At 45.3% G+C, this 24,908-nt stretch overlaps 1 protein-coding gene across 1 annotated transcript in view; it reads left to right on the top strand.

The window, feature by feature from the left end:
* CDR2L (cerebellar degeneration related protein 2 like) overlaps positions 1–23,739 on the top strand; it is a 149,500-nt gene extending 125,761 nt beyond the window's left edge. Inside the window, exon 5 of the mRNA XM_069654844.1 lies at positions 16,469–23,739. Coding sequence (XP_069510945.1) covers positions 16,469–17,357 — 889 coding nt within the window. The 3' untranslated portion in view covers positions 17,358–23,739. The remainder of the gene's footprint in view (positions 1–16,468) is intronic.
* The last annotated feature ends 1,169 nt before the right edge of the window (positions 23,740–24,908 follow it).

The following is a 24,908-nucleotide window of genomic DNA, read 5'->3' as shown; positions in this document are numbered from 1 at the left end:
ACGTGTCAGGTGAGGCTTTTGCCGCTACTTTCTCACCACCCCTCCCCCTTTGGCTGACTTTCACCCTGACAGAGCCCTTTCCACGCTCCAATCTGCTATATCTGATACTCTTGATATTCTTGCCCCTGTCATGAGAATCTGCCTGAAGCCCAAAGCCAAGTGCAACTCCTGGTACGACTCAGACCTTGTCACCCTTAAACGCAAGTGCAGGTGGCCGAGAGGAAATGGCGTGCTTCATGTACATCCTCTGACAAACTGGCCTGCCGCCTGCTCCAAAGGCAATACCGGCTCTCTGTCCTCACCAAGAAGAGAGCTCATATCCAAGCCCGGGTCTCTGCAGCATCTAACAACTCGGATGAACTCTTTAAAATCTGCAAGGAACTGGCCAATCCTGCTGCAGTCTCTACCTCTCCTGTCCCTTCCCAGGCCCTCTGCACGGCACTGGCTTCTCACTTCATCTCTAAAACTCAGGACATCCTGTCCTCACTCTCCTCCTCTCCCCTCCCTCCCTCTACTCCCTGCAGCTACCTCTCCCCCCTCCTTCTCTGCCTTTCCGCTGTTCTCTGCAGACAAGGTTTCTAGACATGTCCGATCTATGAAAGTCTTGTCAAAACAGGTTCATCCCTGTTCCACCAAAACCCTCAAGGACCACATCGACTCCCTGGTGCCCGCCCTGGCTGACTTCTGCAAGCACTCCTTTGCCACTGGAGTCTTCCCATCCCCCCTGAATCACTCTCTTGTGCACCCTCTGCCGATACTTCCTGCCCGGCTAACTATCGCCCAATCTCCATCACTCCCTTCCTGGGCAAGCTCCTCGAGAAACTGCCATCTCCCAGCTTAATCCCCACACTGAATCTGTTGGTTGTCTTCCTGACCACCAGTCTGGCTTCAGAGCTGCCAGAAGCGTGGAAACTGCTCTCCTGAACATCCGTGAAGACCTGCTCTCCAACCTTGACTCCAACACCCTCTGTGTCCTCATCTTGCTCGATCTCTCTTCTGCCTTTGACACTGTCAACCATGCCACCCTGCTCAATTGTCTCCATGACAACCTGCGTATCACTGGTCAGGCCCTGGTGTGGCTGACTTGGGTACTTCCTCTCTGCTATCTTTTTCTCTACCTGTGGTGTCCCCCAGGGGTCTAACCTCTCTCCCTGGCTGTTCAACCAATGCATGACACTCCTTGCCCACTGCATTGCCACAATCTGCCCCAACTTTCCGTGCTATGCGGATGACACTCAGCTCATTTGCAGGCTACCTTCGGCCACCTCTTCTCTGTCCCTCATCTCTGACTGTCTGTCTGCTATCCAGGAGTGGTGCGCCGCCAATGACCTTTCCCTTAATGCCAGTAAGACTGAGATTCTCCTCATCGGCACACCTGCTCCCTCCTTTCCTGCAGCTCTCTGGCCGGCCTCTCTTGGCCCTCTTCCCGCTCCCACCTACAAGGCTAAAAGCCTCAGGACCATCTTCGACTCCACACTCTCCTTCTCTCCTCACATCTCTGATGTCTCTAAGAAGTCACACTACCAGCTGCACCTCCTCAGAGGTATTCTTCCTTTCCTCACCTTCCCCCAGAAGCATATTGTCTCCAGAGCTTTGGTTATCTCTATGCGTGACTGTTGCAACAGCCTCTTTCTAAATCTGCCTGCCTCTAGTCTCCGCCCTTTGCAACTCATCCAAAACAGGACTCCAAGACTTTTCCTTGGCCTCAAGCCCAGGGATTGTATCTCCCCAGGACTGAAATCTCTGCACTGGCTCCCAGTGGCTGTGAGGATTAAGTTCAAAACCCTATGCATTGTCCACAAGGCCTTCTTGGGCACGGGACCTCAATACCTTCAACTCTCTCTCCCTAAATATCTTCCTTCTCGAGCTCTTCGCTCATCCGCCTCCAACTCCCTCAGGGTCAGTCGCTTCTCCAAGCAACGAGTTGGCGGTAGATCTCTTTCTGCAGCTGGGGCCTCCCTCTGGAACAGCCTCCCCGCCTCCCTTAAACTTGAGGAGAACCACCGCTGGTTCCGGAAGCACCTCAAAACATTTCTCTTTGCCTCTGCTTTTTCTCCTCCTCTCCCCTGCTGACCTCCTGACTGCAACTGGAACTGCACTGGCTACCTGGACACCCTCTGATCTCGGGCCCAGGTCCCCTCCCCCACCAGTTGCACACCTGCACTGCCTTCCTGGCAACCCCCGCACTTGGGGACTGTTTTCTGTATCCCTACAGTCCCACTACCAGCACTTAACACCTGATGTCTGCACTTACCCTTGCACTTGCCACCAGCTGGCCGTACTTTTACTCATTGTTTGTTTATTCTATTATCCCATGTACTGCACTGTCCCCTCCCCTTTGTCCCTGCACTTTCCCCCTCCCACTCCCCCTACCCTTGAACTTGTGCGATCTGAATGACACTTGGCCTAGTAGGATCGTTATCTGTCTTCCCTCTGTTCCCCCTCCCTTGCCTCGTTGCGCCTTGAAACACTTGTGTATAGGCACGTTATAAATGCCATATCATATCATACCTTCCTGGAGCTCGGGTCTGACTTAAAGTCGACACACTCGATTCTGGTGTTCCTCTCCCTGGCAATCGGTTCCTGCAGCAGCAATGGAAGTACAGCCAGCTCCGAGAGGATTTCTCGATGAGTTCGTCTTGGTGTTGATTGGTCCCACTAACCCAAGGGGAGAAGTCGTCCTTTGCAGGGCTTCTCTAGTCGAGGGCGTATTCAGAGCTTCAATAATGCAGCAGGGCTTCACCCGGCAAACCAACAGTCCAAGAGTTGCAGCCAGCGTCTCTTCCAAGTTCTTCTTCAGATTCCTTCGTCCAGTGGTCAACTCTGCCTTCCAAGCAAAAGACTTAGGGCCTCATTACGACCCAGGCGCTTCCAGATTGAAGGGGGCCGGTACAGCACCGGCCCCCTTCATTCCGAGAGCGCCGATTACAAGCTTCCCATCGCGGGACCCGGATCGCAGCGTGGTAAAACTAGGCATGCTTTTCGGGTCCCGCGAAGGGAAGAGGGAAGCAATAATGGGCCAGATATAATCTGCCCGTTATTACCTTCCTCCCCATTCCCATTGAGCCGTATGGGGGCTCAAATGGGAATGGGGAAGTGTTCCTGCATGGAGGACTTACCGGGTCCTCCTATCTTGGAGTAACCCGGTAAGTCCCCATTGCAGGAACCCGGTAATGGAGCCCACAACGGTCGCAGCCATGGAGCTAATAGCTCCATGGCTACTGCCGTTCTCGTAAAGAGGCCCTTAGCCTTGTATGCAGGTTTCTGCCATGCATTCACAGCCTGTCAATCACACAGCAGGGTGGCTGTTCTCCAAGGACAGCCAGTCAGCCAATCAACTTTGGGTGCATTCCTGTAACCAAGGAGACTAAGCACAGGGAGCTTTGGGCACCTCCTTCTCTTCTTGACCTGCCAGACATGCCGGAGCCAGAGGCATGCTTCACTGGTGAATCCCGCCAAAGACAAAGCGAACAAAGGGACCAAACCTGGTTTGGCGCGGAGAGTAAATCTCAAGAAGGACCTTTCTGACAAGAAATAGTAAAAAAAAGAAGACCGGGCCGTTTTGACAAAATGGGCACCCATGGGTGCTTTACTGCAGCTGCAGTTGCAGCCCGCGGTAGAAACACACAATGGTAGGAAAAAGTAACCACTGCCATCAGCCATGAATCATAGAAAGGGTGACATAAAAATGTTACATGTGAAACTAGACAACGGGGATACTATGTAACCCCTCAAGCATCCTTTTGTAAAATAGTGTGTACTGGGTCTAGAAAGTTACAAATGTAAGTAAAGTCAATTTCACTTCCCTGCTCTTCGAAACAGTAGTTTAACCAAGAGAAGGTATTTAAACCTTTGGGAAATATGGAAGACTTCCCTGTGTAATGCACTGAAGGTGCTGTGTGGCACAATGTAAAAAGATGATACCTATGGAGTTTGTCAGACTCCAAAGTCAAAAGAAACACAGTGTTCAAATCAATGAAAAATACATGAGAGAGTGGGACAAAGGTCTCACTCTCTCCTGGATGGGAATTAAAAGTCCTAAAGTCCAGCAAAAAAAGCTGGGGGTCCCTAAGGTAGAAGGGAATTAGCACATTTCTCAGAATTCTCCCTAAAAGGGGCACACCAAATAAAACACACCAATGCAAACATTTTCATTTTTTTCATTCATTTCATTTCAAGGGCAAGGATGAGCTACCACCTCCAGGTTTTCCAACACTCAGATAAACAGTACAAAAGAAGAATGAGGATCTGGGCAAAAAAGTACAGTCGTTGATCAAATACAAATGTTTTAAGCCTTCTTCTAAACTGAAGTAAATGCAGAGACCCCATTATTTCTAATGACCAGCTGTTGCACAGCCTTGTTCCCTGAACCCTGCAAAATCTGACAAAGGAGTTATTGATATTGATATTTTATTTCTATCGCGCTCGTACACAAGTGTTTCAGAGCGTCACAAGGCAAATGAGGGGAACAAGGGAGAACAAAACAGCGATCTTACTAGGCCCACTGACAGTGAGAAAGAGCAAGTGCATGGGAGAGGGGGAGGGGAAAAGTGCATGGAAGGGGGGAGAAGTGGAAAGTGTGAAGCAGAGGAGAAACAGATAAATAATAATAAATAAATAAATAAATAAAGGCAACAAACAGTGGTAGTGCAGCCAGCAATTTGCAAGTGCTAGGTTTAAGGTAGCAGACAGGGTAGGCCTGATAAGTGCAGGAAGAAAAAATGGGGGGGCTGTATGAGTACAGATACAGACCCCAGCACAAGGGGTGGCCCGGAGGCAGTGCGGGAGGGTGGCAGGATGAGCAGGTACCTGGACCTGGAGGACAGAGAGTGGCCAGGTGCACGTTGCCAAGAGAGAACCGATCAGCAGGGGAGAAGGGGAGCGAAGGCAGAAGAAAAGAGGAAGGTCTTGAGGTGCTTGCGGAACCGGAGATGGTTCGCCTCAAGTTTTAGAGTGGCAGGGAGGCTGTTCCAGAGGGAGGCCCCAGCCGAAGACAGAGATCTACCCCCAGCTCGTTTCTTTGAAAACGACTGACCCTGAGGGAGTTAGAGGTAGAGGAGCGAAGAGCTTGAGATGGGAGGTATTTGCGGAGGGATAGCTGAAGGTAGTTTGGTCCCAGGCCCCAGAAAGCCTTGTGGACAATGCAGAGGGTTTTGAATTTAATCCTTGCATCCACTGGGAGCCAATGGAGAGATTTCAGAGCTGGAGAGATACGATCCCAGGGCTTGTGGCCAAGGATAAGTCTTGCAGTCCTGTTCTGGATGAGTTGCAGAGGGTGGAGAGTAGAGGCAGGTAGATTTAGAAAGAGGCTGTTACAATAGTCCAACCTAGAGAGAACCAGAGCTTGGGATACCATGAGCTTCTGGGGGAAGGAGAGGAAAGGCAGAGTACCTCTAAGGAGGTGCAGTAGGAAGTTTGGCTTTTTAGAGACCTCAGAGATATGGGCAGAGAAGGAAAGGGTGAAGTCAAAGATGACCCTGAGGTTCTTAGCCTCGCAGGTGGGGGTAGGAGGAGGGCCAAGGGAAGCCGGCCAGAGAGTGAGGGGAAAGGATGGTGAAGGTGTGCCAAGGAGGAGGATCTCCGTCTTGCTGGCATTCAGACAGAGATCATTGGCGGCACACCAACCTTGAATGGTAGTAGAGCAATCAGAGATGAGAGAGGGAGAGGAGGTGGCCGAGGGCAGCCTGAAAATGAGTTGAGTGTCGTCAGCATAGCACTAAAAATTTGAGCAGAAAACGGCAATGCAGTGGGCGAGAGTTGCCAGGTATTGGTTGAAAAGCCAAGGCGAGAGGTTAGACCCCTGGGGAACACCACAGGTAGAGAGGAAGATAGATGATAGGAAGGACCCAAGTTGGACCTGGGAGGGTCGATCAGAGAGGAAAGAGGTCAGCCAGGCCAGAGCCTGATCAGTGATACCCAGGTTTTCACAGAGACGGTTGAGCAGGATTGGATGGTTGACCGTGTCAAAGGCAGAAGAGAGATCGAGGAGGATGAGGACTGCGGGAATGTTAGAGTCAAGGTTGGAGAGCAGATCTTCACGGATGTTCAGGAGAGCAGTTTCCGTGCATCTGGCAGCTCGGAAGCCAGACTGGTGGTCATGGAGACAGCCAACAGAATTGAAATTAAGGTTAAGCTGAGAGATGGCCAACTTTTCCAGGAGTTTGCCCGTAAAGGGAGTAATGGAAATTGGGCGATAGTTAGCTGAACAAGAAGGATCAGCTGTGGGTTTCTTGAGAAGAGGATGCACAAGGGAGTGCTTCAGAGAGGAGGGGAAGGATCCTGAGGCAGAGGAGTGGTTGCAAAAATCAGCAAGGGCCGGAGTGAGGGTGTCAATGCGGTCTTTGTTTCTTTAAGGTCTGGGGACTAATACCGTTAAATTCGATGTAGATCGTGGAGGTCTTGGAGAGTTGTGCCAAGAGAATTATTGATGAAGGTACAAAGGATTAGTGCCGGAAAGGGTGGTGCCTCTAATTTAAACTTAATCATGGGACCATTGGAGAGCCAGTGTAGCCATTGAGGATGGAAGTAATACGGCTGTTTGTAACAATATGAGCCACTGAACTTTACAAGATTTGCAGACATTGAATAGCGTGTTTATTGGCGGCTACATTTACGCCATTGTAATAATCGATTTTAGACCCATCTATGACCCTTGCTAAGTTGGCACAATGTTTCTCTGACAAAAGAGGTCTCAATTGTCAATTCATGACACTCATAATGTTGCTGATTTGAGCGAGGAATACAGGATCAGCCCAAGTGATTTCACCTTGTCCATTGGATTGGACAATTGGAGTGGGGCGATTTCCCTCATTTTCATTGCTGGCAGTGGAATTAATAGTAACTCTGTCTTTGCTTGATTTAAGCCAAGCCTATTTGTGACATTGAAATAGAAATTGTTTTAAAAATGAATTGTATGAATACCATGTTATCCTGAGGGCGCCCCTTTAATGGAAAGATGATCTTGGTGTTTTCTGCATAGTTCTGAAAAGCAACACTGATATCTACTTGGCCATGCAAAGACTTGATATAAATATTAAATAGTACAGAAACGCATGACTCCTAAAGGGCACCACATGTCATAAACTCTGGTATACACATATACTCACCAAATGGGTATCAGGTAATAATGTTCCTATACATAATGTCGCCGGGAAAAGCCATTGGCGAAATTATGTATGGGGACGGGTTGTAGGAATGTCCCCTGCTCCCCTTGTAAAAAAAATGTGGGGATTCCGGGGGTGTCCCCCGCATGTTCAATGTAATAATGGGCCTCATTCCAAGTCCGGCGGTAACCGAGCCAGAAAAACTGGCAGGTTGCTGCCAGACTTGGAATGATTTACCGGCTCCGGGATTGCCGGAATTACCGGGTCATTACAGCCCGGTGGTCCGGTAATTCCGGAGCCGGCATTCCGTTACTCCCCATTCCCGTGGAGTTCCATAGGACTCCATGGGAATGGGGGCTGTGGAAACACCGACACCATGCGGCGCATGCGGCGGCGCATGCACCAAGAGAAGAGATACCTGGATAGGAGGTGTTTGCTGCACCAGGGTGGTTTGTCTGGATGTTACTTATTGCATGGTGAGCCTGGGCATGTTGAAGACATTCCCAAGAAAATACAGACGGCAAAGCCAGTCCACTTATTTCCATAGGCACCCAGCAACATTTGGGAGAATCTGTATGTCAGGAATCCGAATTTGCCAAGTTTGCAAACGCTGCTTGAAAAGTGAGAAAATCTAGAATACTTGATTCTTTAAACAATGTTTTTGTTATAGTTGAAACAATCACAGACAAAGCATTTGCACATTCCTTAATTTCATGAGTGGCAAAGACCTCTGGGGTAATTGGTCGGTTTTAAGCTTAAGATGATATTTTTAGTTTCAATGACCGTTGAATCTTAAAATAAAAATTGATCTATAGGGTGCACAAAGTCGGTTGCCAATAACTGACCTTAGTTTTAAATCTCATAAAAGAATTACTTGTACTAGCTCATATGTTACGTATTTTGTTTATGAAGAATTGTTGCAACTTATTGCACCAGTCACTGTCCAGGTGGCTCTTGTTAGATTTGGGTCAGGGGATTCTTTGTTAATCGAAAAATCGGAAAAGGGCTTTGGTGAAATGTGCTTCCTGATCAATTCTGTTTGCAAAGTATTGTCTTTATACCTCAAATATAGCCAATTTATATTTGCATTGTTCACTTTTTAAATTGATACAATGTTCTATATTTGGGTTCCTCTTCCATCTACTTCACATTCTTTTCAAATGTCTTGTCATTATACCAGAAATGACCATCATGTTTTGCTTTAATGGTTTTAGTTTTCAGTGGTGCCACTCGATCTATGAAATGTTCATGCCTAGATTGCTAAGAGTCAGATTGAAATAATTAGCAGACTGCTTTCGATTTGTCTCAATAAGAGACAATCAATGATTTATGGGCAATGCCATTTTATGCAACATGTGCAGAGTTAAAAACAATAGCATAGCATGGTCTGTCCATTTCACCCATTAAATAGACAAATCCATAGTATTGATATTGGGCATAAACACTCAATCCAGGCGTCGACCCTTGATGTGAGTTAATGTGGTATGTAGGTTAAAAAAAAACAGATGCTTTAACATACAAGTCTTTAGAATCATTTTAAGGCAGGTGTAAAATAAATGGATTTAGGATATGCCTCACATTAGCTCATGCTAATGAGCAGGTAGATTCCTTTAGAATCCATTCTAGAACACTGCCTGCAAAGTGTATTTGCAGGTAGTGTTTTATGTCTCTCAATTTAGAGGGTGAACTGAAGAGTAAAGGTGATTTCACCTTGTTTTACTATTTAGTTTTCATCTCCACTTTGACAGTGATGGCTTTGGCATGCCGGGGACTCCACAGCACGTAAGCGAATGGAGGAAGACCATCAGGGGGATTGCTGGTAGCTGTTTGTAATTCTAAAATCAGAACAGCCGAGCAGCTACCTTCAAAGAGACTGGGAATTTTACCAGTCATGATAATATTTCTAAATGATTCCACATGTAGATCAGTGGTATTATTTAATTTATACTGGAGTCCCACACATTCCAGTCTGATTTCCTTTCTAGAGGAATTGGCTGAAACCAGCTATCCTGGGGACAACATTTTGGTGGCAGGTGACTTGATTTTAGATTGTTTGGGGATCAGTCGGAAGGAGGGACAGAGAGGGACCTTGTATAGAAATGGATGTTTGTGGTCAAATTTATTTAAAGAATGAAATTTATGTATTGCAAATGGTTCTATTAGGGGGGATGTTCTGGCGACAAAAACATGGAGAAGTGGGTCCCATTTATCGACGATAGACTATATTATAATGTCTGAATACATATTTAAGGAATGTAGTGAGTTTAAGGTTGTGGAGATAGGGGAATATGATCACTAATACCTATCAGCCACTCTTGACCATAGAAAATTGGGCACCCCAAACTCAAAGTATCCAACATCACTTCTACCCAATCATGGAAAGAAACGAGTTGTCTTATTTAAACATAAAGGTGGGAATTTAAATTCCAAATTGCAACACCTCTTAGTGAGACCCAATAGCACAGCTTTAGATCTCCTTTCATGTCTGGAATCCTTTGTCAAACTTCTTTGGGATACTGATAAACCCATTAATAAAAAGGGGTTTATTCAAGGGATATACTCCCATTGTTACGATCAGGAGACAGCAGATCACAAGAAAGCCCTGTGGTGGAATATTCGGCAACTGAAAAGAGCGGGACTCGACTTGAAGGATTTAATTGAAAAAAAGAGATCTCTTTGTCATCAATACCGTCATTGGTCAAGGACCAAAAGGTTTGAAAGAACAAATAAAGACGAACTGATTATGTTCAAAACGGTTACTGAATCTAACTCTCATAATTTTTGGAGTTTAATAAATTTGCCCGCTCAATCAATGGTTCAATCAAATTGTATAACAGAAATTACTTGGAAAAACTACTTTTCAAAACATCTTTAGTGAAAGAACTCTTTGAGTATTGATCTAAACCCAAAGATAAAATGGGAGTTAGATATAAAAGCCAAGGAAATAGAAGATTTAATTCATACCTCTGCAGAATCAAAAGCTGCAAGACCTGATGGTCTCCCAAATGAAACGCTACGGTCTTAAGTGGATATTGGGACCTCCATTTTCTTAAATCTCTTTAATAATATCATAAAACGTCACCAGTACCCTCCCTCATGGAACACAGCAATAATTATTCCGATATTTAAGAAAGGAGATTGTGGGAACCCTGCTAATTATCGCCCGATTGCCCGAATGGATATTGAAAGTAAAATCTTTGCATGTACGTCCTGAAGAATTTTGAAAATTGGGCTGATCAGTCAAACATTATGGAAGTTCCAGACAGGATTCTGTAAGGGATTGTTGACATCATTTAACGGTCTGGTTCTAAACATTTTAAATACCACACAGAAACAACTGTATGTGGTTTGGATAGACCTATCCACAGCATTCAACACCCTTAATAGAAGCAAATTATGGTGTAAATTAAGAGATTGGGAGTTCTGCAAGGTCTACTAGCAATCCTAATTCATCTGCATGAAAATATTGTAATGCAAGATCGATTAGACCTCGAGGGTCATTTGTCATCTAAAATACCTACGAACAAAGGTTTGAGACAGGGGTGTATAGTTTCTCCATACCTTTTCAATCTCTTTATGGCAGATCTCTGGAACAAACTTAGTTACCACTCATTAGTTGCTCCAGTAATTGGAGACGTTAAAATCACAGGTCTAGCATATGCCGATAATGTGTTCCTAATGGATCAAACCCCAGAAGGTCTCCCACGTCTAATTGCAGCCTTTTGTGAGTATGCAAGTTTAAATGACCTTGTCATTAATCCCAGTAAAAGTCATCATGACATACAAACATATACATAAGAAAGGAATTGCTATCTCCAATGGTGGCTGGCAGTTCAGAAGTTACCAGTTGTCAAATAAATACAATATTTAGGGTTCATGATTAGATCAAACCCTTCCATGCTAGCATTTGAAGCAGATTTGGGGAAGAAGGTCATTCAATTAATTTGCCAAATGAAACAAATTCTGTTCACATACTGTAAGTTTACCCTTTGGCCCTTGATTACATTTTATAAGGGCATGATAATTCAAGTATTGATGTATGTCATAGAAATCGAGTCTTTTGCCTTACAAATTAATTGGGTGCATGTAGGGTAATATTTGGTAGAAAGTGCTACATTTACCCCCATCATTGCCAATGGCTCGGTTGCGATATGAGTTAGGTCACCAATCTCTGCAATCTCATGCAGCATGGCAAAGGGTTTCTCTATTTAGATCAATTGTGTGCCTACAGGCAAATTCCCTTTATGTAGATATTAGTAGTCTGATGGATAAAAACACCAATATATATTTTGAAAATCTATAGCAGGAAGCGTTACTCCTTTTGACAAAAATGTTGACTAACTGAAATAGATTTGGTGGATAATCCACTTAAGGTAAAGAAATAGGTAGCTCTGTGTCACTGGATCGACACAAGGGCTTCCTTTGTGGACATGAGGTGCCTTAGGGCCTTTCTTGTTGCTGATAAACCTTTGGGCTACGTACTACCATATCTGAGAAAGTTTCCAAATCAGTATTGGAGGTCAAATTTTCTAAGATTACGTATGAATCTATACGTTACTCGTGACCTAATAATAATCAGGAATAAGGGGCTGCTGTCTGATGGTTTTTGTAATTTATGTTTCCTGAGAATGTTGAACAAAATGTGAAACATCTTTTATTATCATGTACAGGCACTAGCCAAATAAGAATGGATCATTTCTCTCGTTTTGTGCACAAAATTGACTGGTTAGCCTCTGAGAATTTCTGGTCCCGGTTAATTAAAGGGAAAGAGACATTTTTGTCTTTGGAAGTTCTGAGAAGTTTGGAAAAAATTAAACCTCTTATAATACTTTGAGAGTGGTATAGCTTGCCTTCTATTGCAAAAAATGTGTATGGATGAACATATTATTGATAAGAAATGTAAACATGTAAATTGTGTTATTTTTATCCAAGCTGACATTTTATTTTTTATTTTATATTTGCTTAATTTTATCTGAGCTGAAACTTTCTCTTTTATTTTATGATATTCACTTGTTTTTCTTTTTTTTCCTTCGCTATTTGCTTTTCTCTTCTCCTTTTTTTAGAACTTTGTATACATTTTGTATACATTTTGTATTTTGTGAAAATGCATATATTGACTAAATCCCAGATTTAAAGAAAATGCAACCGTCGGTCCCCTGCATGCAATTGCTGCCAGTTTCCTGGCCTTTAACACTAAAATCCACAAAATCCTGCTGAAAGGTCAGATTGGCATCAGACTAGAAGGAACTGCACTATGTTGGATTACGTCTTTCCTTTTGAACAGGACAGATACTTTTAGTTCACACCCTTGCAGCACCAGCTGCAGGGTTCTCCAAGCATCCTACCTACCCCCACTAACATTCAAGCCACCCCTCAGAAATCAACAGCCACTCATCAACTGTGCAAACGATACACAAATGATCTACTAACTCGCACACAATTCAGTCCACAATACCTTGGCACCGGTTTCTCATACATTGACTCATGGATAATGACAAATCGACTAAATTGAAACTCAACCAAAATATGATTTACAAGGAACTGCACACCAATCGCTTGGCCTGAAGAACTGGTAATCTGTCCAAGATCTACTGATATGATGCAAAACCTCTGACTGTTCACCACACTTGCATCCCACATTAAAGCTATGATAACATAAGATATCGGTATTGTGGTTCAGTGGGTTAACCACTCCCTTCTTGGATCTGTGTGTGATCTGCAGGCAACAAGTATCGGTATTATCGCACACTCATACAGATGTATAACATATATCGTAATTGTATTCGTTTAACAAAACCACATAAAATAAAGTCTGTAAGTAGGAAAACAGTTAAATATACTTCAACAGTTCTTTACTTTATAGTGACACTTTTCAACGCTTGTAATGCTTTTAAAGTCCAATCCCTAACTATACCAAAAGGTCAGTGTAGGAGTGGAAGCAAAGTCTTATGTAGCAGCAGTACAGAAAAAGTTACTTTAGTCACTAGGATAAAAACGTTTAGTAAATAACACAAGTTGTACCTGACACCCTGAGGGACACAAGCTGCAAAGTCTGGGCCAGAGGGTGGACAGCCAACACATTGTAACTCACTTCAGTCACACTGGAGCGTCTCTTTGGTTTAAGGTTAAGTTCTACCTGTTACCCCACAGTACCTTAGGTTAGAAGAAATTTACGAAGCTGGATTCTCTCCTGTGCAGCATCGACGGACCAGGTCTACTGATTCCTTGGTCTGGTGACAAAAGGAAGGACTCTGAATGGGATGTCTCAGCAGCAGTCTCGAGAGAGGACCCTTGGCACCGATTTCTGTAGTCTCCTTGGTCGGTCTGCGCTTTTGGCAACTTTTTATCAGCTCCAATAAAGGACGGTTATTGCCCGGATGGTCTTCTTTGATTCTGAAGTTCTGCACTCTGGTGAAGGGGCTTAGAGGGGTGGTTTAATGCCTCTGGAGGTCCAACTGGAGCTCACCAAAGTTCAGAATGGATTTGGCCTTGCAAAGACATTGCACTGCAAATGGGTCAGAGGTCTCCTGTTATTCGCGGTCTGCAGCCCTGGAAAGTCACAGCACCTTGGGAGATGGTTCGATTTGTGGTTCGTCTAAGGGCTGGTTGGTCCCACCAGCCAAAGGGAAGGAGTCATCCACTTCAGAGCTTCTCTATCGATGAGAAGACAGGGTCAATACAGCAGTGGTCGCTTCATGGTTACTGGAAGGGTCTGCAGGCGTCTCTGGTCATCTTTAAATTAGGATCTTCTGTTCCAGTGGTTGACTTTCCTTCTACCTTGGGGACCTCACCTTGTATCTGGTTTTCCCACTCCTCTGCAAACTCTCTCATGTTTTGCAGAAAGGGGCAGGTGGATGTCCAACCAGGACAACCAGCCCCGCAGTGGTAACTGGTTCCATTCAGGCACTCTGCCAGACAAGAGGCAGGGGAGTGAAAAACTCCTCCCCCACTTTCTACCTTTCCAGACACACTGGAGCCTAAGCGGGGACACCCAAGGTTTCTCGTCAAAGGCAAAACACACACACAGACCTCCCCCTAACAACGGTAGAATAAGGGCTAACAAAGGACAACCACATGAGAAATAGTGAGAAAAGAACAAAGCCACCATGTTAGAACAACTGAAACTGTGAATACAGTCTGCAGTAAAAAATAGCACAATGGTTGGTTGAACACATTCACTGCCACCAGCCATAACTGCAGGGTTGTTACTGTGACTAGAAAGTCACAGGAGCAGAGAGAAGGGGGATACTAGCTATCCCCTTAGCACTCCACATAAGGTGGTGGGCCTCATTACATGGTAGGCGGTAAGGGTTTACCGGTACCGGTATTTTACCGGTACCGGTAAATCCTTACTGCCTTACTATGAGGTCCCTTTGCGGGTTGGGGAATTTAACGCCTGCTTTTTGCAGGCATTAAAAACCAACCCGCAAAGGGACCAGGGAGCTAATTACGGTACCGCAATTTGCGGTGCCGTAATTAGCACCTTCCCCATTCCCATTATGCCCTATACGGCAAAAATGGGAATGGGGAAGGGCAATGGGGGAAGGGGGAATTACCGACCCACCAACCTTGGAATAGGGCGGTAATTCCTCTTTCCACCAAGGCGGTGCCGGTATTTTACCGGCATGGACCAAGGTGCTAATAGCACCATGGTTCACCGCCGTCCGTGTAATGAGGCCCAGTGTGTGCTAATCTCTCATAGGATAAAGTTTTGGGAAGGATACACAGTTTCCCTCTATCCTTAAGAACTGTAGTTGTTAGGAATAGTTAAAGAATCTCAAAGGAGAACCCAAAGGATCCCAAGCAACACTGCACATAGGGTGCTGTGTACTGCAAAAGTTAAACACAGATGCCTTTAAAGAGATATGGAGGAAAGCAGACTCCATAGTAAAGGTAAAACACAGAGAACAGAGTTCCAAAAGTCAGCGCAAATAAGAATGAATGAGGGGAAAAAGGCTCCCCTCATTCAGGTTAGAAAGAAAAAGGTCGATAAGTCCAGCAAAAAGTGATGGGTTCTCACTAGGAGAGGGGATTAAGCATACAAATGATACATTTCTGTAACACCTACTTATTATCCGAGGCAGTAACTCTGCCAGAACCACTGAGACAAACTCCTGGGACATGAACATTTCAAAGTCCAGACCACTTTGATGTGAACAACATAAAATCCATCATGAACTTGGACCCAAAGCCTGACCAGGGAACTATTCTCATGAATGAGAAACAATAGAGAGAGACCCTTTCAGGGCAGCCTCACCAATATGTGCAACACACATGCCCCAGAACCCCTAATCAAAGACACCTGAATAACAGATTTGGTCGGGTCAATCTCCCAAACCACTTCACACCAGACCTAACATCCCATCACCACCCCACAATCATCATGTAATGAAACCCAACACGGTGAGAGCATCTCGTCCTGATGCTAAACATCACAACAAGACTCCCAAGTAGATTGGTACCTACCGTTTTAGTCTAGCCTTAAACTGTAGCAGGGCTCCTAAAGAGACCCCAGCCACTCTCCCTTCCTCAGCTACTCCATTCACTTTTCACCCTACGAACACTGTTACATTACACATACAGACCTCCCACACACAGAGCATAGCACCACCCCCACCACATTGACTTTGGGCCAAAACACTGATAACCCACCCCATGGCCCACCACACCTTTAACCCTATCTCAAAACACTCTTCCCTCTCCCCTTTACAGACCAATGGCTCTCCTCATATCCTAGCCATGTTATCGAACAGATCTTGGTTTTCCCCTCTAGAAGAACATGTGCCCAAGTTTCCCTGCCACAAAACCTTAAAGAACCATACTGACACTCAGGACTCTGGTACCACTGGCCTCCACTCACCAACACTGCAGGGTTCACACCTATCTTTGCCTCTACCCCACTAACTAGCCTCCTCCACTTAATTTGCAGAACCTCGCACCACAAAGCCACCTTAAAATGTCAGAGGTGTGCTTACACATGAACACTTGCTTCCATTGCAGCTATCATACAACCGAGTTTCCCTTCAGGCAGCTGATTACTTAGCATCCCAGCATCCTTCCCTGAATACAACTTGCCTAATTATTTTCTTTCATTTAGATAGTGTAAAGAGTAGTAATAACATATTATTATTGATTTGTGTGCGATAATTTCAATATTATTGATTAGTATTGTAAAGAAACGATAAAGACCAGTAGTAACATGTATTCATTTTAATGGGATCATTTGCAGACAAATGCCATATGTAAAAGTTTTAATATTACAAATATTTGAATAGGTAGGACCTACCTGCCTAAAAAATTATTGGCTTTGCCAATGCTTGTTTTTCACGGGCTTGTCTTTTTCTTCCCCTCTATGCTATTTCCAGGTACGAGGATGCCTTCCAGGTGCACAGCTCTTCTCTGGACTTCAACAGCCAGAAGCCCTTAGAGCGAGAGAATGAGCGGCTACAGTCCATGGTGGATGCGCTGCGATCACAGGTGAGCCAGGAAAAGCAGCGGAAGGAGAGGGTCGAACGAGAGTACACATCAGTCATCCAGGAGTACTCTGAGCTGGAGCAGCAGGTCTGCCAGGTGGAGAGCTGCAAGCTGCGGATCACAGAGCTAGAGGGCGAGCTGCTTGAGCTCCAGCAGATGAAGCAGGTCAAGAAATACCTTCTCAGCCGAGAGGACAACTTCGCTGCTGCACTCCTAGAGCCTCTCAACAATGCACCAGAGTCGGATTACATTGACGTTTCTGATGGAGGGCGTGGGAGCAGCCAAGACCAGTCAATGTCCGACCCCATGAGCCACCCAGTGCGAAAAAGCTGCAGTGACACTGCGCTCAACGCCATTGTTACCAAAGATGCAGTAAGCCGGCATGAGGGCAACTACACACTGCATGCCAACAATGTGCGCAAGCGAGGAATGTCCATTTTACGCGAGGTGGATGAGCAGTACCATGCTCTGCTGGAGAAGTATGAAGAGCTCCTCAGCAAGTGTCGGCGGCATGAGGAGAGCATGCGGCACACTGGTGTGCAGACTTCACGCCCCATCTCCAGGGACAGCTCAATTAGGGATTTCCGGGCTGAGGGACATGAGCTGGAGGAGCGCAAGGTCAAAGGGAAGAGCCTGAAGAAACAAGTGGAGGCCGTTGACAAGCGGCTGGAGCAGAGCCAGCCAGAGTACAAGGCCCTTTTCAAGGAGATCTTCTCCCGCATCCAGAAGTCCAAAGCGGATATCAATGCCACCAAAGTAGGCAAGAAGAATGGCAAATGAGCCTGCGAATTTCACACCACAGTGCTTTCTCTCATGTCCTTACTGACCCCACTCCCCTGACTATGTTGCGCTGCCCTCAATGAAACTCTCCTTCCTACCACACCACATATCGGGCTGGAAAAGAAGGCACGAATCGGCTTCAGGAGCATAACGTTTGACTGGGCAAGTGCCTGAGCAGAGATGATCAAGGCCTGCTCATCCTTATGAGATGCAATATTGTGGTGGCTGGGGCCATTGTGGATTCCTGCACTTCCTGCATGAGGTTTTTGGGGTCCACATCCGAAATAAAACCTGCTTCCCCCGAGCTTCCTGCCTCTCCCTTCCTCCATACTTCCACATGCTTAGCAGGGACACGATATCGATGCAAACCCGGGCCCACGGGCAGGCCTCCATATTCCTGAGAGGATTGCAGGATACCGCAGGAGTTCTCTTCTCAGTAACTGGCATCTTAAAGACAGAAACTAGACTGCGCACAAAAGGGAGAGAGGTCTGCGCAGCTAAGCCATTTGTTCAGCAGGTTTTTATCCGACATTCACAGTGCAAATGTGCGTTGAAAACTGGAGATACTTGAAAAAAAAACTTCAGAAATAAGTATTGTTTTTTAACCACCTGCCCCTTAATGCATGTGTGCAGAAGTCAACCATTCTTCTTGGCAACCTTTTTTTAAAACAAAATTTGCTTTTCCCTTGGAATGTTATTTGCGCACTATATATATATTTTTTAAATCATGTTATAATGTGGGCATATAGCTAGGCATACCTTTCCATCCCATTGATGCTGAGCGAACCCATAGAATTTTGCAAACCACAATTGTTGAGAAAATTATGCTCTGAAAACGTGAGGTGTGCTTCACTGCACGCTTTCGTTGTGACACTAGTCCCCGCAGTAAATAGCACAGGGCAGGCTACTTAGCAAACTGCTTCAGTGAAAAGCATAGCGATGCTATCCCCCATTGGCCCTACTAATAAACACGGACACATTATACATTTGGAAACAAAAGGTCACATTTATTGGAGCATAACACAATACAGGGGCAGTCCCAGCCCTAAGCAACGTCATACTTCACGACCTTAGACTTCTAAGGTACCCCAATAAGCAGGGCAATATCAAAGTTCTGAATGTTCTGGTGTACCCTTGCTACACACGGCTTAAAATGCGTTTGGAAATGCTTAAGATTTGAATACATTTATTGCTGTGCTGCACCTTGCTAACTCACACTGCAGCAGTGTGGCGGGATAACTGCTCAGCTCTACGTCGCGTTTCACACAACGCAAAGCAAGCTATGACGGCATAGGCACGCTGACATCCTGCGTTATTATTCACAGTATGAGTTGGTATACCTAGACATCGAGGGCAGACACACACTGCCTCTCCCATTCAGTATGCTCTTTCGCTCATTGCTGTAACGCCGTACATCATTTGTAGTCTCCAGCTCTGAATAGCCTCAGATGTTTCCTACTGTGTACCGTCCTTATGTTTAGTTTAGTTTATTATTTGTATAGCGCACCTAACCCTGAGGTATCAAGGCGCTTGAGCAAAAATGAAACGCACCTAACCCTGAGGTATCAAGGCGCTTGAGCAAAAATGAAATGTTACAGGTACAATAGCGTGGTAATGACAAAGGCGAGAGGACCAAGTTTCAGAATGGTCAACATGACAACAGGGCAACAACAGCCAACAAGAAAAACGGTAAACTGGGAAACAATACTCCCTAAACTGATGTTACTGGTCTCTGCAAGAATCGTACCTTATTCTTGGGCTTCGGATCTGACAAGTCTTAACTCACGAGGCCCTGTTTTAGAACCACATCTCTGATGGAATAGGCTTACCTCTACGATTATCTCTGGAGTATTTTAATTTAGGTTTCTCCTCTCCCCCTCTCGACTGGCATGTGAACTCTAGGGTGGCGATAAGTTGACATATTTCGATTTAGGTGAAACAAACATGCATAGATGTAAGTCCTTGCTTGTCTCTTCATAATAGTTAATGATAGTAATAGTTAATGATAGTTTGTGTCCTTGTGCTTAGTGCCTGATTCCTGCAGCTTCTAAGTGCTGTGATAATAGGTGTTGTTTTTACCCAATCCTCTGTGTTGTACTCGATGTATTGAACTGAGAAGAATAAGCGGCTAAATTGGCTTAGGATTCGAATTTCTAAACTGCAGGCTGCCCTTGTGTCCGATACCAAAGCTTCACTGAGGTAACTTCAGACCACGCACTATTTTGTTGGTTTTCCTCTGTATGATCTTTGGCACACGAGGCAATGAATGCCCATGAAGTATTCAGTTGTAGCAAGCATTCTTTGTGTCGCTCTGCATGCCTACCACAGCATACCCCAGCATAGGCCTGCCCCATGTTCTGTAGATTGCCAGGGTGAATGTGTTTTCCTTTGCCTTTAGTACAGTTTATCTTAGCTACTTCCTCTGACACTGCATTGAATCTTAATTTCCATAAATGTGGCCACTCTTGAGCTTGATTTTTTCAATCCACCTCATTAGTCCCATAACATATGTGGCTTGAAATGCATTTTAGACTTTAGTAGGTGTGCCAGGAGGTGTTCTAACAGGGGTCAAAGGACCTTGCACACATTGGAAGTTGCCTAGAATAGCACAGGTGGGGCCCTGCCTGCAACGTCACAGCTTGCTGAGCATTAAGAGAAAGTTCTCTTAAAATTGACGCCTTGGTGCGTAACACTGAGACTTATTTTTAAGGGAACAGGATTGCCCAGGAATTCGAGCTGGGGGGAGAGAAACTGTTCAGCTCTGCACACAGGCACTGCGTTCTTTAAAGTGTGTAGCCTGTTATTTGTACTAGATTCCGACCGATTCCCCCCCTTTTTCTATTTGGTATGCCGGTGTCCCATTTATATAGCGCCAAAAACGGCATATATATTTTCCTAACTTGTTGGTATTTGTCTGAGTGGATTGCAGAAATGTAACCTGAAAGTGCTATTACTCACCACTCAAGAGGGGATTAGCAGGGACATCTATTGATACAAGCAGTTGAACTGCAGCCTTCTGTCAAGTAGGTATTCTTTAGTCTGTGCCAGGCCTCTACAGTGGTCGGTTGATGATGGAGCTGCCTGTTCCAGACACACACACACATGTATTCTGACTGGAGTGTTGGCTCTCTGCCTGGGCCACTGCTCACACTGCGGCTTTCCGCCATGAGGTTGAGCGGCAGACCAGGGCACTGCACCATCAGAGGCTCCAGGCAGGAAATAAAGAAGTTGGAACAATCCCCTGATCCTTAAGCACCTGCGAACCTCACATATTGAACTGCACCTCTTTGCTCCATTGCACACATACAGAACAGTGTGGTGGTGCTTTTGCACACACAGCACAGCATTGTTTTGCAAAATGCTCCTGCTGCACTGTATTGCAGACATAGAGACAACACGGTCCTGTGCTCTGTGTCTGATAAAGCACCACCATACCGTACTGTATATCTTGACAGCACGGTGTGGTGGTGCTTTCCCAGACACAGAGCACAGCATTGTGTTGCAACATGCTGCTACTGCTCCGTATTGCAGACATAGAGACAACACAGTCCTGTGCTCTGTGTCTGATAAAGCACCACCACACTGCACTGTATATCTTGACAGCACGGTGTGGTGGTGCTTTCCCAGACACAGAGCACAGCATTGTGTTGCAACATGCTGCTACTGCTCCGTATTGCAGACATAGAGACAACACAGTCCTGTGCTCTGTGTCTGATAAAGCACCACCACACTGCACTGTATATCTTGACAGCATGGTGTGGTGGTGCTTTCTCAGACACAGAGCGCGGCATTGTGTTGTTTCTATGTCTGCAATACAGTACAGCAGGACAATACTGCATCTGTATCTACAATAAGGCAAGCAACATCACACTATATCTACATCTGCAGTAGAGCGCAGCAGCAGCAATGCCGCATCCTGATCTGCAATAGAGCACAGCTGCAAATCATTGTGAGTTGCAGCTGTGCTCTATTGGACCTCAGTGAGGTGTAGCTGTGCTCTTTACAGATCAGGATAGATATTGCACAGGCTGCTGTGCTCTAACGCCGATATACAGCACAGTGCTATGGTGCTCTCTCACGCAGAGTGCACAGAACTGTGTTGTATCTATATATTCAATGCAGTTGGACCATTCTGTACCTGTGTCTACAATAGGGCAAGCGGCATGATACTGTATCTACGTCTGCAGTAGAGCACAGCAGCCGCAACGCTGCCTCCTGATCTGCAATAGAGCAGCTCTGCGAATCAGTGAGAGGTGCTGCTGTACTCCACTGAACGTTGCAGTGAGGTGCAGCTGGTCTTCAATGCCGGTCAGGAGACTATCTGGTGCTCTACCACAGACCTAGATTTTGCATGAGGCTGCTTGCCTTATTGCAGACATAACCACAGCATGGTCCTGCTGTACTGTATTGCAGACATAGCTAGAAGAAAGAGCTGCAGTACTTTTCCTGGTGCTGACATAGATGAAGCACAGTACCATTTCAAGTGCACACCTAGAGACACTATGGTGCTGTTGTGATGTTTCTATCACAGGCCTAAATATGGCACAGTGCAGCAGTGCTATTTTTCAGGTGAAACATGTTAACATCAGCATTACAAATTGAAAATACGGTATTCTGTACACCTATGGAACAGAACGGTATGCGGGACCAATGGAAAAGGACCAAGGTTAATAAGAAGTAGAGATGAGAAATGGGGCATTGCATTGTCTTTTTATTGTTGACATAAATGCTGCTTTATTGCTGGAGGATGTATCTGTATCGCCTCCTCCTCTCCAATGCTGTGAATGTGGAAACGGGAGTTAGCGAACCCCTCTTCGGTATGTCAGTCCCACAGGAATTGGGATTTACTCATGTTATTCCATCATTACATGCCGTGTTCATTCACTGCTCTCTGGCCCCCACTTAGTTGGTGTCCTGCCTCCCTAGTTGGCATCCTCTTGGTTAGCACCAATTTCCCCTGGTTGGTTCCATCACTTCCCGGTTGGTTACATTCCCCCGATTGGTTCCACCCAGAGCAGGCTGGTGTCCTTCTCCCTGGTTGGTACAACTCCCCCATTGTTCCTAGTTGGTCTTCCTGGCTGACTCAGTTTGCTCACTGCCACCTTGGCTAATGCCCTTCCCTAGCTGCCACATTCCATCCTAGTTTCGATCTGACTTCCTGGTTTTGTCCAGACCCCTGTGGTTGACGTTGCTCTTCCTGGTGAATGCCTTTCCTCCAGGTTCGGACCATTCCTTTGGGTTGTTGTTCTGCCTCCCAGGTTGGCACTTATCCCTCCCTGGTTGGAGTAATTTCCCACCTACCTGAGCCTTGGTTGTTGCTCTTTCTATCTCTTGCCATCAATTACCCTTTCCTCCCTGCCCAATACCTTTCCTCCTGGAATGATGTCCATCCCTGGTAGGTTTCCTCCCTCTCTGCTCTTCGGCTACCCTCATTGGCTGTCCTTCTTCTCTTGGTCTAATGCCCTTCCTCCCTGATTTGCATCTTCTTCCTTGGCACCCTTCCTCCCTAGATGCTCCCTCCTGGTGCTCCCCTTATCCCTGCCTGGGCAAGCACTGCCTGCCCTCTCTTTCCTACCCCGGGAAACATTTTATATTTTATGAGGTGGGGGTGGTCTCCATTAGCGACCTGCTAATATGTCTGCTCTAGATGTCAGTATTATCTCTCTTGTGGCCAGGGGACAAACTGCACTCAGATTGTGCTTATGGTGTACATGTTACTGAACAGTGTTTCTTAATTATCTGTTAATTCTTTTAAGTTATTAATGCATAATGTCTATAAGGTTACAATTTTAAGAAGTATATTATCCAAGTTGTATTTAATTTCTTATATTTAGTGTGGGGCTATACAAACCACCTCTGATTGCAAGCTGGGTTGCATTCCAGTATCTGCCGTCATCAGCAACCCAGAATGGGCGCAGTGAACATGTTGTACTTGTGTTACTGCTTTATGTGTCCCAGTGCCAACTGTATGCTTTCTACTCTAATAATGCGCTCTGTGTTGACCTATCCCCGTCCAGCACGGCAGAAGCCATATGTACAGCCGCAGTAGCCGGGCCTCCCTCCTGAGCATAGAATGGGAGCCTCCATGCCTTATGATTGCACACAGCAAAACAAAAAAAAACCTCTTGTGCAATATGTATTCATGTATCACACTGTACAACTCTACTTATGATCTGCCAACGCATTCAGCCTTTATAGCACTGTATTCACATGTATACCCTCAGAGGGTCAGCAACCATTATTTTGTGTCTGTGTTGGGGTGGAAACGGTCACCTCTACTGTCTGTTAAATTAACTAATATTACCGTTTTCGTACTCACACCAGATAGATCTATTAAAAGATGCTTTATTCTCTTCTTAGTAAAAACGACCCAGCAAAGTAATTCATTGTGTGTGTGTGTGTGTGTGTGTCTTTATTTTATCACTTTGGTATTCGGTTCAGTATCACATGTGAACTTTCCTTTTCAGGACTGGATGGAGCACCAAGTTGCTAACGCCCATCCAAGCCAGCAGAGGTTTTAAGGGTTTTCTAGTCAAAACATTTGCCTTGATTTGATTTGAGGCATTTATAGCGTTCAGAAAGCGCAATTACCTGCATCGAGGTGCAGATGATCCAAATATAAATGCGCTCCTGAGTATTAATCGGAGATCTAAGTTGCAGCGCCCTCAAGCATTGCTGAATTATTTAAAAAGGAATGTTTTCGGTGCCTTACGGAATTGGACAAGGGTGTCCTTTGTTTTGAGCTCCCAGGGGAGACTGTTCCATAGCCTGGGACCATGCATTTCAAACCGTCCTCCTCCCCTAGAAACACAGCGGGATGATGGGGCCACCAACAAGAGTTTTTCAGCAGCACGCAATGTTCTGATCGGTTGGTATCGTGTCTGTTTTTCAGCCAGATAGGACAGGGCCAGATTGTTCAATACTACACCAAAAATAGAGTGAGGATATACTTTAAACCACAACAATTATTTACTTAATCATTACATCATTTTGTAAAGCCGCCAAAGCTGGCTACTACTTTGTCAGGATACGCATATTACAAATCGACAAATGCAACTTCATAATTTTTTTGAAAAGCATCACAATATACATACATATAACATATCATAATGTGCAGTGTGCAAAAAGTGTGAATGTCAATCACCACAATCCGACCGCCGCGGATTGATGATAGAGGAAACTCTATCCACTGTTAATAAGTGAGGGTCCCCATATATCTGCGTGCCCTAGAAACACAACCCTAAACACAGCTGTCCTGATTGATTTGGAAAAAACATCATCAAAATGGAAACCACTATAGTCAAATGGAAACAACCATAGTCTACTAGGTGAGATAGATTTACAACTGTCTTCCAAATTGTAATGCTCTGTTCCAGAGGGTCTACTTATTTTCCTTCCTCCTAGTTTCAACATCCCTCCATATGAGGAAAAGGTTTTCATCAGGACAGGTGTGTCCATATCTAAACAAAACAAGGAGAAAACATAATTCAATCGCAATCTCTTCTCCCATGTAACGTGTCAACCCAATAATGTACATAATAATTGAATGCA

Source organism: Ambystoma mexicanum, chromosome 3q, assembly GCF_040938575.1.
Source record: "Ambystoma mexicanum isolate Mex_15411 chromosome 3q, UKY_AmexF1_1, whole genome shotgun sequence".
In the NCBI taxonomy this organism is placed as follows: Eukaryota; Metazoa; Chordata; class Amphibia; order Caudata; family Ambystomatidae; genus Ambystoma; species Ambystoma mexicanum.
The sequence above is the reverse complement of the archived record's forward strand: the minus strand, read 5'-3'. Positions and strand labels throughout refer to the sequence as shown.